Consider the following 19,163-nt stretch of genomic DNA (forward strand, 5'->3'; position numbering starts at 1 on the left):
GCAGGGACATTGTGGACAAAAACTAAGTCAATCATGGAGAGCAAAAAGTTCCTCAAACACTGGATGTACAAGACACAGTAGATGCACTAATGGAAACAATATAATCACGATTTTGGTTATTGCTGATCAGTTCTCACCACAGGGGTTAATAACTGTGTCCCCCTTTTAAGCTAAGAAGAAATTCTTGTAGAAGGGACTTAAAATCCAAATGTTTAAGAGTTTTATAAAGGTGTTAACAACTTTATTCAGAAAGCAGGTAGGTAAGCTCAGGAGTGTGCACGTACCTGGAGCCACTATATGGCAGCAGTTTTGCAAGAATACTAACAATGTTAAACATTTTCCAGAGCACTATTTGCTGCCATGTAGTGATTTTTTTGTGATCATGAAGGGATTAACATTGTTGTTTTCAAATCAACTGATGACTGTGCTTGACATCCCTGACGAAGTAACTAAGAGCATGAAACGCGTAGAATGTTGGTATGCTGCCTGTTTAGTTTATACCGTTAACTTATTGTAAATTGTTGTACCACAATAAAAATATAATTTTAACTTCATATTGCTCCTGATCTTGTAGGATTCTTTTTGATGAAACACGTACACGCTGCCTACTTATGCTCTCCAACAAAGAATACCATAAGAACAAAGCAAATGATAATAGAAGTGAATTAAAAACTTTTTTTTTTTTAATTGAATGCTCTGTCATCAAAAAAATAAAAACAAATGTTGGAATTTCTCTTTAAAAGTTCATGTCCAAATAGTGCAATTTAAAAAGTTGCTAGGGAAATATTGCAACATATACAATGTTGACATAAAAATAGTGCCTAGTTATGATTAAAAAAACTTCCTTTATTTTAAATGCTGAGCCAATTTCCTTCTTAATATGAGGAGAGTCCACTGCATTATTCCTTACTGTTGGGGAATACTGAACCTGGCCATCAGGAGGAGGCAAAGACACCCCAGCCAAAGGCTGAACAATTAACAATGGCAGTGTTTGTGGCCTTTAGTGCTTTGCCTCGCCCTGCTAAGCACAAGTGAAAGGTTAAATATTGATCTCCTTCCCAGGGGTCATCTACTAGCTTATTGGTTTTATCTGATACAAGATTATCCGATGATGAAGGCACCTCTGATACTTCAAAGGGTGCTCTTTCTGGGTTGGAATCTGCTGCCTCTAATGCCATTAAAGGGACATGAAACCCAAAAAATTTTCTTTCATGATTTAAAAAGAGCATACAATTATAAACATCTTTCTAATTTACTTCTATTATCTAATTTGCTTCATTCTCTTGATATTCTTTGCTGAAAAGCATATCTAGATATGCTTAGTAGCTGCTGATTGGTAACTGCACATAGATGCCTCCTGTGATTGGTTCACCGTGTGCATCGCTATATCTTCATTAAAGTATATCTAAAGAATGAAGCAAATTATGCAATAGAACTAAATTGGAATGTTGTTTAAAATTGTATTCTCTACCTTAATCATGAAAGAAAATGTTTGGGTATAGTGTCCCTTTAAAGGGACATAATACTCATATGCTAAATCACTTGAAACTGATGCAGTATAACTGTAAAAAGTTGACTGGAAAATGACCTGAGCATCTCTATGTAAAAAAAGGAAGATATTTTACCTCACAGTTTCCTTAGTTCAGCAGAGTAAGTTCTGTGTAAAAATTTATACTCAGCTGCTGCCCAGCTGCAGGTAAAAAAATAAAAATAAATGAAGAAATGAACAGCAGCCAATCAGCATCAGCAGTGCTGAGGTCATGAACTCTTTTACTGTGATCTCATGAGATTTCACTTAACTCTCATGGGATTTCATAGTAAACTTCCTTAAACTGAATAGGGAAATAAGATAAGTGTGCACAAAAGCTCACTCCCGTAGCTGTCCCGGGACAGACAAACTGAGTTGCTGCTTAGAAGTCCTTTACAATAGGATGTGGCTACTGAGGAATTTTTGAGGTAAAATATCTTTCTTTTTTTACATAGAGATGTGCAGGTGATATTTTCTAGTCAGCTTTTTACAGCTATGCTGCATTACTTTCAAGTGTTTCAACATTTGGGTATCATGGCCCTTTAAGATGGCGTGTTAACTTTAAACTTGATGTACGTATTTAGACAAAATTCTACTTTAATTAGGTCAAATTACAGTTGCAAACCCTAGTGCTCAGGACACATGCACACTCTTAAGGCTATCTAGGTATTCTCTTCAACAAAGAGAACAAAGTAAATTTGACAATAGAAGTTGTTTTTTGTTCCTTAAAGGGACACAAAACAACATTTTATTTCATTATTCAGATAGAGCATGCAATTTTAACAACTTTCCAATTAACTTATATTATCTAATTTGCATCATTCTCTTGGTATCCTTTGTTAAAGGAGTACTAATGCACTACTGGAAGGTAAGCTGAAAGCCAATGACAAGAGGCATATATTTGCAGCCACTAATCAGCAGCCCCTGAGCCTACCTACGTATACTTTTCAACAAAGGATACAAAGAAAACAAAACACATTAGATAATAGAAATAAACTGGAAAGTTTTTTAAATTGTCATGCTCTATCTGAATAATGAAAGAAAGAAAAATTGGGTGTCATATCCCTTTAATGTAACATGAGCTATGAAGGCGTGTTTATAAGTGCACAAAACGCGTAAACTTGTATTCATAAATTGCTGGTCTTGAGTTAAAGGGACACTGAACTCATTTTTTCTTTCTTTCTTGATTCAGATAGAGCATGCAATTTTAAGCAACTTTCTAATTTACTCCTATTATCAAATTTTCTTCATTCTCTTGGTATCTTTATTTGAAAAGCAAGAATGTAAGTTTAGATGCCAGCCCATTTTTGGTGAACAACCTGGGTTGTTCTTGCTGATTGGACATTTATCCACCAATAAACAAGTGCTGTCCAGCGTCTGAATTGGCTGGCTCCTTAGCTTAGATGCCTTCTTTTTCAAATAAAGATAGCAAGAGAACAAAGAAAAATTCATAATAGGAGTAAATTATAAAGTTGCTTAAAATTGCATGCCCTATCTGAATCACAAAATAAAAAAATTGTGTTCAGTGTCCCTTTAATCACAGAATAAAACATTGTTGTATTCTGTAATTGGTTGATGATGCCTTGAACACGAGAAGTGATGTATTTAGCTAATCTCTGATCATGAATGCACATTCGTTGTGACATCATTACTGACTTGCAAAGTCAACTTCTTAACGAGAAAGGCAAATGGATGTTCCAGTGCTGAATGGAGGCATGTGCCTGTTTTCCAGTATAAATCTACAAGCTAGTGCGCACAAACATGCATTTCCTGTTAGTTTTAATATAATTGTAAACAGCTTTTACTAAACTTTTTTTCATACATGTTTAATTGTTGATATGTCCTACTTATGAGAATTGTTGTGTTTAGTTTAATATCACTCCAAGCATTTAAAATGGAAAAAAAGTTTAGAATAATCGTTGTCACCACTAACATAACTGTCATAGATTATTTTCCTAACTCTTAGAGACCCAGCACTCAAATTTGTTCTATCAAAGAGCAGCAGTAAAATAGGTTAAACATAGTTTATGCATGAATAACTAAACATGCTACTAAAAAGGAATGGTAAGCAGGATATAGCATAAGTCTCTTCCAGGAAGCTATCAAGCAATTTATCTTTAGGTACTGCAGTTAAAGGTCACTCTCTTTTACATCTCCTATCCACAGGACACACTAGCAGGCAAGAATTTCAGGTTTACTATAGTTGAGCACTGGTTAGATAAGTGCAATTACTGAGCAGCTGATTCCATCTCCTGTGCTGTACATCAGATATCAAGAATCTAGTCTTTGTCTTGAGAGCTGGTTGATTATATGGACCCACAATGTGTCTCAGATTAACAATCTATACTGTGCATAGCCTAATGAGATTCTTATTGCCATTAAAAAATTGTCCGTCCAACTCCAAGACATTGAAGTGGGCATGAGATGCCGATCAGAGAGTACTGCAAACTCCCGCCTGGTACATCAACACCATGGGGTCAATTAATTAATGTGCGAGCGGACATGATACTTGTAGCTTATCATGTCCGCTGCACATCGTTACGCTGTCGGCATTTATTATTGCCTTTACTTATTGTACGCACCAATATGAGGCAGCACATGCTCCCAGGTTAGCACCTGGTCACGCAAACAATACCAGTCCAATTTAAAAAAAGTATAAGCACGCTTTTTAATAGAATATTTGTTTCATACTATTTACATATTTATATATATAGTTTGCATTCAAATGTCCTTTTAAAGGGACAGTATACTCCAAAATGTAAACCTCAAAATTACATGTGCAACATGTATTCAACATAAGTTTCATTCATCAATTTTTAAAAATCTTTTTTTTTATACTCTTTATTTGATCGCCAAACTTTTACCCCTTATGTGTTCACTGTCCGCCTACCGAACCGCCACTTTTTTTTTCTAGTTTTGAAGAATTAGAGATCAACCTTATAGTGATGATATCTGTTGCGCTATGTACCAGATAAGTGAACGCACACACGATGACATCTACTTCAGTTTTCCTCTTTTCTGAGTTATGTGCATGCCCAAAATCCTACGTTCACGGGAAGCGATCGATGCTTCGAACATTGTATATAATAGAGCACGCGCCAAATTTTGCAATTGCTCATTTGATTCTTCAGAAGGCGCATCTATCTAAAGAAAATAGTGAAGCTCTGCATATGGTATCGATATATATGACATAGACGCATGCACAATAGCATTGTCAAAAATAAAAACCGCTCTGCGTATGCTGTCGGCATTTATCGATGTGCGGCGGACATGATATTCTACATCCTATCATGTCTGCTCACACATTAATAAATATACCCCCAAGAGTAAATTAGAAACTTGCTTAAAATTGCATGCTTTTTCTGAATCAGAAAACATTTGGGTTTCATATCCCTTTAATTCCGTAAAACTACCATTTTCAAACTGTCTCTGCATCAGACTAGGGGCCCTGATTCTATAAACGTCACTGAGTCAGCTGTGAAAAGCCATACCAACTCCCACACGGCGGCCCTCAGGGAATTCTCTAAAAAAGGGGCTGTCCCTGTGGGTTGGGTTGTAAGATGTCTCTCCTAGAAAGTAAAGGCGCTCGCTGAACAAAGAAACTACGCTGGGGAGAGTAAAGTTATATGAACAACTGTAAAAAACAGAAACAGAGGCGCCACTGTTTCTGTTTTTTACAGTTGTTCATATAAAGAAAATTACATCACTTGTGAAGTGAAGACCGAGAGCTGCCTTCTCCACTTTTCCATTTCTCAGACGGACTTATTTTGGGACTTTTTATTTGCACCGTTTATATTGGACATCATCCAGTGTAACGTGTGTATTTTTACATATATACATTTGTATTTTCATTTTTTTATTTATATATCCTAATAATTTTTTAATTAAGTTTATAATTGATTTCAACAATTTATATATTAATTCTACAGTAATTCTGTATTTTAGTTATGTTTTTATTTTTATATGGGTGCATCATTACATATTTACACTAGGGTCACCCACATCACCTGTTAAGTAAGCGCCTCCTATAGGTTATCTGTGACACTTAGTCACAGAGTTTCCAGTTTGTAGGAGAGTAAAGTTAGCAGGGTATGCACTTAAAAAAAAATAATCTTGCAGCCAATAAAAATCATATTACTTGCAGTGTACAGTATCTTAAATCACCTTTTCTATTAGGGTAATAAGTGATTTTCATATTTGGAGAAAATCTAACCACTATTTAGTTTAGGGAAAAAACAACAAGATCTGCAGGGAGAAAATGTTTACAGAATACACCAGAATTGGAGGAGCAATTTCAGCCCCTGTTCAGCCCACTAGCAGAGGCACAGAAACTAGTTTTACAATAAGGAAAATAATAAGCTTTGAATTTCATATTATAAGCAAGATTTAAAATCACGTTTTTTGCAGTGTCGTTTTATTACTATGTTGCTTAAATCGTTTCTGCACAATTTAAATTGCAAATTTTAATAATTAAACAATACCGTTTTTACTGCGTATTTTTGTTTCAGTATTTCTTTTATATGGTTTTTAAATTACAATTTTTTGTGAGTCCTACTGTACTGTATGCATCAACTTCACATAAAGGGACAGTCTACTCCAGAATTTTTATTGTTTAAAAATATATTTAATCCCTATTACTCATTCACCAATTTTGCATAGGAAACATAGTTATATTAATATACTCTTTACCTCTGTGATTACCTTGTATCTAAGCCTCTACAGACTGCCCCTTATTTCAGTTCTTTTGACAGACTTGCAGTTTAGCCAAACAGTGCTGACTCATAAATATCTCAGAGCACAATATTATCTATATGGCACACATGAACTAGCGCTGTCTAGCTGTGAAAAACTTTCAAAATGCATGCACAGAGATGAGAGGCGGCCTTCAAGTTCTTAGAAATTAGCATATGAGCCTACCTAGGTTTAGCTTTTAACAAAGAATAACAACAGAACAAAGCAAATTTGATTATATAAGTAATTTGGAAAAGCTGTTTAAAATTGCATGCCATATCTGAATCATGAAAATTTTGTTTTAACTTGATTGTCCCTTTAAAAGTAGGTAGCACAGTGTTCACAAGGTAAAAACTGACGTAAAAGAATTACGACAGGGGCTTCATAGTACTGGTGAGATTTCTTATAGAATCTCACAATGCGCCGAGAGCTTTATAGAATCTCATATTGCGCTGAGAGCTTTATAGAATCTCACAAGCGCCGAGAGCTTTATAGAATCTCATATTGCACCGAGAGCTATATAGAATCTCACAAGCGCCGACAGCTTTATAGAATCTCACATTGCGCCGAGAGCTTTATAGAATCTCACAAGCGCTGAGAGCTTTATAGAATCTCACAAGCACCAAAAGAGCTTTATAGAATCTCACAAGTAAAAGTATATCTGGCTTCTAAATATTCATGATGGCTCCTAACTTTTAAACAGATTTGTTGACAACTGCCTTATTCCGCTTCCTCATTCCATTCCCAAACCTATTTTGTAACATATACTAAATTCCTCTTTCTTACCTTGTCTTCATTCTTTCACCACACACTTCATTCCTCTTCATAATATAGATTAATTCCTCTTTTTCCCCAATTCCATCTCCCTCTTAATTTTCCTATATCCATGTCCTCACCCGTTATTGGTTCCTCTTTATCTTACAATCCTTATTCATCCTTTTCAACATTTATTTTTATTTCTTAAACATTCCTCATTTGGTATTCATGCTTATTTTATATTGGTTTTACTCTCCCAGCTATTATTGCTCCTTGAAATCCCTTTTTATGTGTTCATTCCCTCTATCATTTAGATTCTTATTTCCACTTTATATCAGACACTCCTTGATCATTTTTTGGCATCCCTCATCCTCTCATTACTAATACTAACCATGTCATACATATCTCCTACTATCAATCCCCTTCACTTTCTAACATTACTCATTCCTTTCCATGGATCATTCCTTTCTTTCCTCATTCCTCATCTCCTTGCTGATCACTAATTTCCATATTTTCTAACCATTCCTATTAGTCTTCCATTAATAACCCAGTTACATGATTTAAAGGAATTCTGCTGTAGGAGCACATTAATATGAAATAATGTATCCCAAAGTGTGTACATTACGGAATATTTTAACCCAATCTTTACCTAATATTAATATAATATAACATTTCTGAGGTTACTTACAACACTTCTATTAGCAGGTATGGGGAATGTAAGTATTTTAATTATTTTAAGGCTATTTGTTTCATAGCCAATCTAAGAACTAATTAAAGTATCATGAGAATGAATACTTGAAAAAAAATTGACTGCAATGTCCCTTTTAATAGTACTTTTTTTACTGACCTCAACAGCTCATCCTAAAAGAACTAGAACCTGCAAAACTGAGACATTACAGAAGAACGATTAAAGGGATACTAAACCCAATTTTTTTTTCTGTCATGATTCAGATAGAGCATGAGATTTTAAGCAACTTTCTAATTTACTCCTATTATCAATTTTTCTTTGTTCTCATGCTATCTTGATTTGAAAAAGCAGTACTGTAAGCTTTAGAGCCAGCCCATTTTTTGTTCAGCACCTGGGTAGCACTTGCTGATTTGTGGCTAAATGTAGCAAACCAATCAGCAAGCTCTACCAAGGTGCTGAACTAAAAATGGGCCGGCTTTTTTTTATTACTGCTTTTTCAAATCAAGATAACAAGAGAACAAAGAAAAATTGATAATAGGAGTAAATTAGAAAGTTGCTTAAAATTGTATGTTCTATCTGAATCATGAAAGAAAAAAATTTGGGGTTAGTATCCCTTTAAGCACTGAGCCATTTCACCAACCATAAAACAATCTTATTTAAAATGAATACTAAACCCATTTTTTTTTTCTTTCATGATTCAGATAGAGCATGCAATTTTAAGCAACTTCTAGTTTATTCCTATTAGCACATTTTCTTCATTCTCTTGCTATCTTTATTTGAAAAAGCAGGAATTTAAGCTTAAAGGGACACTGAACCCAATTTTTTTCTTTTGTAATTCAGAAAGAGCATGCAATTTTAAGCAACTTTCTAATTTATTCCTATTTTCAATTTTTCTTCGTTCTCTTGTTATCATTATTTGAAAAAGAAGGCATCTAAGCTTTTTTTGGATTCAGTACTCTGGACAGCACTTTTTTATTGGTGGATGAATTTATCCACCAATCAGCAAGGACAACCCAGGTTGTTCACCAAAAATGGGCCGGCATCTAAACTTACATTCTTGCATTTCAAATAAAGATACCAAGAGAATGAAGAAAATTTGATAATAGGATTAAATTAGAAAGTTGCTTAACATTTCATGCTCAATCTGAATCACGAAAGAAATTTTTTGGTTACAGTGTCCCTTTAAGAGCTGGCCCATTTTTGGTTCAGCACCTTGGTAGCACTTGCTGATTGGTGGCAAAATGTAGCCACCAATCAGCATGCACTACCCAGGTGCTGAAGCAAAAATGGGCCGGCTCCTAACCTTACATTTCTGCTTTTTCAAATAAAGAATAAAATAGAACGAAGAAAAAAATGATAGGAGTAAATTAGAAAGTTGCTTAAAATTGCATTGCTCTATCTGAATCATGAAAGAAAAAAAATGGGTTTAGTATCCCTTATTAAAGGGATACTAAACACATTTTTTTTTTTTTCATGACTGATGATAGCAAACAGAATAAATATAATTTACCAGCACTTTGTTCGTATGAGTACTTGATTTATTATTGCTGCCCACAAATGAAGTTGGGATGTTATAGCATTTTTTTTGTTACAAATATTTACTGCTGATATGTGATCCATAGCCCTTTGAATTTTAATAACTAGAATTGATTTCTATATTGTTGTACTGGAATATGTTTTGCTATATAACTGTATTTATTTGATAAAAAGAACATGCCTTCAGGCTAGAAGAAGATTAATTTCACCTTCAACAACAGGATTTTTTCCCAAACTAAAAACAGTCAAGCTGTGCGGCTTACTATCAAGGGAGGTTTTGACAGCAGTTTTAATCGGTAATGTTTAAAAAGTTTTTAGGCAATGTCACCTGTAATTATGACGATTAACACTGAAATGATGAGTAGGTAATGAAGAGAGAAATCTAATCACCTAATGACAGATCCATTGTTTTCAATTTATTGTAGATTAAACTGCTAAGTATTTAATCAGGGAGTTTATTTTGATTGTATGTTACATTTCACCTTGATTGTTATATAGTACATATATTTGTAGGAAAGCAATACAAGTATGTTTACAAACAATGAAAATAATTCTAAATTTGTTCTATTATTACCAGATAACTTGTAGTGTTGAAAACAGTTCACAATATGTCATCTTACCAAGAACTTGCAAAAACCCACTATTACTGTATTTATACATACAATGAAAGCTTAAAAATACATTATTTTATTAAAATAATAAGGCGAATGTTGCAGCCCAAATTTGCCATCAGAAGAATTGATCCAACCTCTCTACTCTCACAATAGGGGCTCTGGCTTTTGAACAATATTTTGGAAAATATCAAGACAATAAAGCTACACAGATCCTATGCTGTAAAAGAAATCTAAGTTTTCTAAATTATAGATCACAGAATTTCATGCATTAAAAAAGAAAATAATGTTTAAACATATTGAATGCCCATTTTTGCCCTCTGTTTTTGTATAGCCTTATTTAGCACTAAATTGTACATCCAGAAATCCAATATGAAAGTGCAGCAAACTTAATCAGAAGTAATATCCGCATGTCAATTAAGTATTTTCTAAATTTTAAACATAAACAAACAAAAAAATATAATCCTATAGACATAAGAAAATCCCAGTCAACCTCTGAAGTCAAAAGACATTAACCTGACACAAATATCTAAATAGTTTTTTATTTGGGAGCCATTTCTATATATTTGAATTATTTTGGAGCCATTACAGTTTAGAATTCACTATAATGTAAACCTCCCCAAAGAGCAACTAAGGTGTATTTTAAAGATACATTTTAATGTTGGTTATATTTTGCACTTGATATAATTAAATTATATTATTCTTCAGGTAAATGCATTAAAGGGACAGTCAACACCAGGATTTTTGTTGTTTTAAAAGATAGATAATCCCTTAATTACCAATTCCCCAGTTTTGCATAACCAGCACAGTTATAATTATACACGTTTTACCTCTGTAATTACCTTGTATCTAAGCCTCAGCAGACTGCCCCCTCATTTCAGTGCTTTTGACAGACTTGCATTTTAGCCAATCAGAGCTGTCTCCATGGTAAATTCACATGCAAGAGCTCAATGTTATCTATATGAAACACGTGAACTAATGCCCTCTAGTGGTGAAAAACTATCAAAATGCATTTAGATTAGAGGCGGCCTTCAATTAGCATATGAACCTCCTAGGTTTAGCTTTCAACTAAGAATACCAAGAGAACAAAGCAAAATTGGTGATAAAAGTAAATTGGAAAGATGTTTAAAATGACATGATCTATTTGAAACATGAAAGTTTTTTTTGGACTTGACTGTCCCTTTAACTTCTTTACTAACCTTTGATACATATGTTACATTTCTGTGATAGCCAAAATCAACTGTATTTGTCATTGTGCTGTTAGGATGTTAATGATAGAATTGAGTGAACATTGGAGTGCTAAAGTAACAGCACGTATTAGTTATATAGGGGCATATTTATCAAGCTCCGAATGGAGCTTGATGCCCCGTGTTTCTGGCGAGCCTGCAGGCTCGCCATAAACAGCAGTTATGAAGCAGCGATCACAAAGACCGCTGCTCCATAACTTGTCCGTCTGTTCTGAGCATGCGGACACACATCGCCGGAAATCAACCTGATCGAGTACGATCGTGTTGATTGACACCCCCCTGCTGGCGGCCGCGAGTCTGCAGGGGGCGGCGTTGCACCAGCAGCTCTTGTGAGCTGCTGGTGCAATGCTGAATACGGCGAGCGTATTGCTCTTCGTATTTAGCGAGGTCTGTCGGACCTGATCCGCACTGTCGGATCAGGTCCGACAGACCTTGATAAATATGGGCCATATTGTCAGATAGTGCCATGAACCTGCTCAGACTATAAATGCTATTTATATACCATGAAATTATTGCACTCTCTCTGAACAAACCAAACAATGTAGTCACCAATTAGCACAGACATAAATACAAGTCTATATCTCAAGAATCTGTTTAGGATATAATAATAATGCCTATACAATATACAGTCTTGTTAAAGGGACAGTCAACACCAAAATGATTGTTGTATAAAAAGATAGATAACGCCTTTACTACCCATTTCCCAGCTTTGCACAACCAACATTGTTATAGTAATATACTTTATAAATTACTGCCTGTTTCTAAGCCACTAAAGACAGCCTCTTATCACATGCTTTTTTTGTTAGCTTTTCACAACAGGGGACTGCTTGTTCATGTGGGCCATATAGATAACATTGTGCTCACGCCCATGGGTTGTGGCAGACACCAAACTAATTGAATAAAATGCATGTCAATAGATAATAAATAAAAAGTCATGTTATCAGGGGGCTGTCAGAAAAGGCTTAGATACAAGGTAATCACAGAGGTAAAAAGTATATTATTATAACTGTGTTGGTTATGCAAAACTGGGGATTGGGTAATAAAGGGATTATCTATCTTTTTAAACAATAAAATGTTTTGAGTTGACTGTCCCTTTAAAAGGATTAAGCTACCTTTTGAGTTTACAGTGACATTTTAACCCCTTGACTGCCAAATATTTCTACTATTAATGTGTTGCAAATCCAGTGGCAGTTAAGGAGTTGAATACAGATAGTCTCTATTATCTATCTCTTAATAATTGTTATGCATACAGACAAATGATTTATTATTTATAAATGAATATACATATAAAATACACTTACACACACTAGTAATTTTCTGCCCTCCGAGGTCTTGTAACAGCGCTCCTATTACAGGATTATGTCTTGAATATAACTCATACCGATTAATGCCAATATGGAATTTTAACCAGTTTGGGTAGGAATCTACGTGTGCTTCTCCAGTAGGCAGGAACGCTTCATCTTCGTTACCTTCTATAGGTACATTTTGCCTAGAGACAAGAGGCAACATTTCACATCATGCTGTGAGTTTAATCAGGAGAATATAACTAGGTCAGTAAATGAAATATATGAACTTCCTACATGTTTAATGCCAAGAACAAAATGAGCACATTACAAATAGACTTTGTATCTATGGAAGTATATTTGTGTCTTTTTGTTCATGAATGTTAAAAACAGGCACAGAATCAGCCATTAATCAAATAAACTGTGATTAGATAGATGGAGAGAGAGAGGGAGAGAGCGAGATAGAGAGATATATAAAGATATATATACTGTATATACACAGTGTATATATATGTGTATATATATATATATATATATATATATATATATATATATATATATATATATATAGAGAGAGAGAGAGAGAGAGAGAGAGAGAGAGAGAGAGAGAGAGAGAGAGAGAGAGAGAGAGAGAGAGAGAGAGAGAGAGAGAGAGAGAGAGAGAGAGAGAGAGAGAACTTAAAGGGACACTGAACCCAATTTTTTTCTTTCATGATTCAGATAGAGCATGCAATTTTAAGCCACTTTCTAATTTATTCCTATTATCAATTTTTCTTCATTCTCTTGCTATCTTTATTTTAAAAAGAAGACATCCAAGCTTTTTTTTTTTTTTTGTATTCAGAACTCTGGACAGCACTTTTTTTTTTTTTTTTATTGGTGAATGAGTTTATCCACCAATCAGTAAGAACAACCCAGGTTGATCACCAAAAATGGGCCGGCATCTAAACTTACTTTCTTGCATTTCAAATAAAGATACCAAGAGAATGAAGAAAATTTGATAATAGGAGTAAATTAGAAAGTTGCTTAAAATGTCACGCTCTATCTGAATCACGGAAGAAAAATTTGGTTACAGTGTCCCTTTAAAGCAAGTTCAATTAGTTCTATAGACAACACTTTCCAATGGAAGTATAGACTTTAACTTGTTACTATTTTAATAAAAATGAAGCAGGGACTCTACTGTTAAATGTAACAATAAACAACTGCTACATTAAATGCATTACTAAGGACAATTTGCTGGTATAAACAAATATCTTTAAATAATTTACTTTGATTTTCCAAATTCTGCAACAAAGTTTACCCAGAAACATCATTGTAAAGAAAAAAAAATATTATTTCCCAGCCATAGAGAGGTAAGAGACTGGATATATCCCATGTGGTACCTGACCTGTCCCACAATATTTTTTCATGTTTAATACAAAATGATCTGCTAGGTGTTTTGTGTTCATTTTAATAAAGACTTTAATCCTGCAGCTATCACAGGCACAATGCAGTTGCTGTAGACAATACACAATGTCATCAGCTTGAGAGAGGGTGCTGTAGGATTGCATATAGCATTGTTTCATATCTCTATAATTTACATTTGTATAACTATATACAGTGTGATATGTTGTTTTAACTTATCTTTGTAACAGACAGGCCATATCTATGTTCATTAAATCTAAAATATGGTTAGATATAACGATGCCACACTGGGGTAAGAGTTGGTTGGTATTACATAATTATATGTCTATCATTTTTTGCTTACTTTACAAAAAAATGAATGTCAGTTCTAACACTGCTAAACTAGCCTAGTTCAAATACTACTTATCACTGACACAACTATGACCTTTTTACATTTAGGTGAAAGATACAGGGAAACAATCACACAATTACTGTGCATTCATTTGTATGTCCGTGGATTTTTAATATAGTCCAGTCTTGTATATATATACACACTCACATATATTATATTATTTTAATTATATTATTTAGCTGTAGAGATCCTCATCAGTTTGGATAAAATCACATTATATAGTTAATATTGCAAACCTACAGTTGATATCATACTATTTCAATTAAATCATATTATATTTATATCAAGAGTACACACCTAATATTTATTTCAGTGTCTGTACTTTTGTGTGAAAAAAATATTCCTGCAGATTAATATTGAAAATTGAAGGCCTTTTTTTCAATTGATTCAAAAGTTTTTTTTGTTTTCTTCTAATGAAAAACTAACTATTCTTTATATGCAAAATACATCAAATATAACATTCTTGTAAACAGTTCTGTGACATTTTCACTTACCAGTCCTGAGCTTCAGCAGCTTTGGGGTTAAACCTGATATCACTATTAACATTGAATAAGACATCATCCTCAGTTAGTTCAGGGATACTGATTTTGTACAGAGGATGTTGGAATAGAGCAGATAGCCTAGAATATCCTATTACTGGATCTTGCTTGTTCATACTTCCATCTTGTATAAGCTCCTTATTATTCAGATCTTTAAGAGTTCCATGCTGTTGTAGTTTTTTAAAAGCCTCATTCTTGTCCATTATGCCAGTGATTTTCTCTAATGAATGTGATGAGAGATTTGAATTAGGGTCACTGCTGAAATCTTGTAAGATCCTAAGAGTGTGTTTATTGGGCCACGCTGTTTCTGCTGTATTTTTAAGTCTCTGTTTAGCCCAACCTTGGGACTCTTCATTGGGGTTATGTGAACATGAACATCCTGTATCCTTATCACCCCTGGTAGTTCTTTTTTCAAGCTTTGGCAACAAATCTATCATGATATGCATTGTACAAGCAACCAAAAACACCATCAATATCAAAACTCTAAACCTGCGAACTAAAATCATTTTCATCTTTGCTAGAATTCTATTAAAATCCCCCTTTAGCAATATTTATCTTAAAGTGCTCTTTCACAGAAAAAGCTGACATACATATTAAAATTTAGATATTAATGTACTAATAAATAGGTCTCCATCTGTTTAATTAAGTCTGCAAATAAAAAAAAACAACAACAAAAAAATCAGTTTGGAAATGCTACTGAAAAATGTTAATAAATAACAGGAATGTAAACCCTAGTGAATATGAGTTGCAAAGATTTCTCAGGTAAGCCAAATCCAGAATTCTTTAGCCATTTTTTCTTCAATGAGTTGATAAATCTATTATCTTCAGTATGGTCCTTAAAAACATTGATTTGAAGTCATTTGTATACTAGTTCCAGAATTCTTTATCCACCAGCAGATTCTGCTTTCAGGAATCAGGGCTATTTTATGCTTTTGTTGCATGCAAGAAGGCTGTACAACCTAGTGAAAAATACACATTGAGATATTGCAAAAAAAAAAAAAAAAAAAAAAACACAGTAAAAAGAAAGATCTGTGTATGAGCTGTTTTTGTTTGGCATTCATTTACCTCCTTAGTCCATAGAAACTGGGATTTTTTGTGAACTTAAAATACCTGGGATGTAAGAAAGAAAAAGAAGGAATTGAGGTGAAAAAAGAGAGAGATCTTTGGCAGGTGCAGAGTGAGATCCCGTTTCAGTAAGCTCTGAATGCAATAGACTGGTTGATCAAGCAGAGCTTCAGCTTCTGTCTCCAGTGGGTGTGTTAAATATTGAGAGCAAGTCATTGAACCAGCCTTCCAGACGTCACAGGGAAGAGATTGGCTAAATAAATGCTACAGTGATAGTAACAGGACAAACCTCAAGCAAAAGTAAAATATTTTTCTCTTCTTTTTTTTTTTCCCTCTCTTCATATAAATTCTGCAGCTTCAAGTAGGGCAGGAGAGGGCGTCTGTTTCTCAAAGCTTTGCAAAAAAGAATCCATACAAATATTTGCAACAATGGTACAGTCTGATTCATAAAGCATGTTATCAGGTTGTGTGTGCAAAAGGCATTGAATGTAACTGATTATTTCAGGGCAATTGCAATTTTTTTTTTCTCATAAGAAAATGAAGACTGGTTAGAAAAAGATTTTTCTTTTTTTGTATTTTTAGAGCAGTGCAGTTTGTCAGTATTTATAAATTCTGTGCAGTTTGTATTTTGCTATTTTTAATTATGAGAGCAAAACGTAAGGGGTTTTAAACAGTTCTACAGGCCTGCCCTTTGGGTAAAGATAGAGGGGCACCTGCCCAGGCTTTGGGGGACCCCCAATTTAGGAGGATGAGAGTATAGGAAGGTGCAATGTATATCCTGAAGAAGTGTTTATGGTATAATGAGGTGTAATATATACTGTTATTTTTTATATAGGTAACACTGAATTTTGGAACAGTGTGTAACACAGTGGGCTCACAAATTTGTCTGGCCCAGGGCCTGCAAATGCTAAGTGTGTCCCTGTAGATATATATATAAAAAACACGGAAGGGGACTGTACTCTCAGACTGGACTATATATGTATATATGTATGTAAAATTTTTCAGTAAGAGAGCACTCACCAGGACTATTTATTATACAGCATATCTAGCTTTTATTAATACAGGTGACGTTTCGGGGATTCCAACCCCGTCCTCAAACCTTGGACGGGGTTGGAATCCCCGAAATGTCACCTGTATTAATAAACGCTAGATATGCTGTATAACAAATAGTCCTGGTGAGTGCTCTCTTACTGAAAAATTCTGAATGTTCTTTGGATGCACCCTGGGCAGTTGACACGCAAAGTGAGTGTAGAGTTCACAAGAGACTTTTATATATGTATGTATATATGTATGTGTATAGATGTGTGTATATATATATATGTATATATATATATATATATATATATATATATATATATATATACATATATATATGTATGTATATATACAGTATATGTATGTATATATATATATAGGTTATCCAAAAATGCAGGCACTCATTGGGCTTTATAATAAAAGTTCAAATTTTATTGATCCATATTAAAACAGAGACATAACGTTTCGGCATCGCATCGTGCCTTTGTCAAATGTCATACCGCATCCAAGAAAAATGCAAAACACACACTTAAAATTGCCTAACACATAATCTAAAAACATACCCCTTTTAAAGAAAAAGATGAAATCCATTTTACCGCCACACATCCGCTCACGTCTTCCTGGTGAGAGCAATGATGACACGTTAGCGTACCTAGCGTGATGACGCATGGCACGACGTTGTCATGGTAACGTCAATGATGCCAAACGACAAAGCATGTATCCACATAGAGTCCCAGCCGCGACAACGCACATGCGTGGAACTAACCCACATATAGTTTACTTAGGTAGTCGAGGGCAACCGATAGTGGACATGAAGAGCCAGTGATAATCAAAAGTTAGATGTAATGGGCTTAAAAGGATAGTGGCAAATTATTCTAAATGCTGGATGTCCAATCAGAACACTCACTAAGTGATCATATAAGAAAGATCAACTACCGGATCATAAATATTTAAAGTGACACGCACTCGTATCACAAGTGTGAGTATTCTGAGAAAGGACAACCGACATTAGACTAAAATTGACACTGATATGTAAGATGACAGAAATAGGCAAGCAAAATTAAGGGAACATGAATGACAACACAACATTAGTCTAACATATATATTACCCACTACATTAAAGGTCATAGCAATTGAGCTTATTACAGCCCAAATCTACCCGCATACATACAATCATCTATATATGAAAAACCAAAAAGTGCATCATGCCTCCATAGAGTATTATTAGAAACCTTCCATACAGTGAGCACCTCGCTGAGAGGAAAATATATAAGTCCACTCAGTCAGTCAGGACAGATCATCGAACAATGCCAGCACCAGTTAGTAGAATGGACTAAAGTCTAATGACGTATTCAGACCCCGTGGAGCCAATGTGTCCAATCTATAAATCCACTGACTTTCCAACTGTAAAAGTCTCCTAGCCCTGTTACCACCTCTCAACAAAGGCGGTACATGGTCTATCAGCATAGACCTAATACTTGAAACGGAGTGTTTATGCAATACACAGTGGTGTGCCACAGGTTGATCAGATTCGCCTGATTTTAGGGCTTCACGAATGGCATACCTATGGTTTGCCATCCTCTCCCGAAAGGAAGTGATAGTTTTCCCCACATACACACTGGAGCATGGACAAACCAGCATGTAAATAACATACATACTTGTACAGCTCAATCTGTAATTGATCCTGTATCTCTGGTTCCTGTGCGGGTGCTGGAAGGTGTCACATTTGGACATGCTGTTACAGGTAGTGCAGTTGCCACAAGGGAAACATCCCATTTTAGATGATTTCAGCCATGTTTCTTTATGATAATGGTTAACCGGGTCGGACTTAACCAGGAAGTCCCTGAGATTTCTAGCTCTGCGGTAAACCAACCTGGGGGCTGACATGCTGCAAAAGGGTAATGTAGGGTCTCCAACTGCCGTCGCCGTATATGTAATAGCTCGTTGTGCGAGCTGAAACTAAGGCCGGCGCAGGTTTCCACGCTTGCGCCGAAACCTGCGCTGTATATCGGAATGCGTCCCCAATCAGTGTATTAGTTCTTAAAATTTAGATTATGTACTTAATATATCTATATACCATTTGGTATCCTATTGGTCAGATATTCATTTTTTATATAGTTGAGAAGGATAAGTTAAATCATTTGTTCTTTGTATATATTCAAGTGTTAATATATGCTTGTTCCCAATTATTGAGGGATATTCACTTTGAATAATAATACTTTGAAGTATTGCTTGAGTGGCAAATGTATCTCTAGTTATTAAACTGGTTCTGTATACGGCAATTGAATTGTTATGCCTTATACAGTAACATTAAATATTTAATATTAACAATTGGAATATATCCTTTGTGTT

General features: G+C 34.7%; 1 protein-coding gene across 1 annotated transcript in view; it reads right to left on the minus strand.

Moving 5' to 3' along the window:
* Nucleotides 1-15,937, minus strand: part of FAM20C (FAM20C golgi associated secretory pathway kinase) — a 424,759-nt gene extending 408,822 nt beyond the window's left edge. Inside the window, exons 1-2 of the mRNA XM_053694808.1 lie at nt 14,667-15,937; nt 12,399-12,586 (exon numbers count right to left, since the gene is read on the minus strand). Coding sequence (XP_053550783.1) covers nt 12,399-12,586; nt 14,667-15,223 — 745 coding nt within the window. The 5' untranslated portion in view covers nt 15,224-15,937. The remainder of the gene's footprint in view (nt 1-12,398; nt 12,587-14,666) is intronic.
* Nucleotides 15,938-19,163: the final 3,226 nt, after the last annotated feature.

Source organism: Bombina bombina, chromosome 11 (genome assembly GCF_027579735.1).
Source record: "Bombina bombina isolate aBomBom1 chromosome 11, aBomBom1.pri, whole genome shotgun sequence".
NCBI classification, from domain to species: domain Eukaryota; kingdom Metazoa; phylum Chordata; class Amphibia; order Anura; family Bombinatoridae; genus Bombina; species Bombina bombina.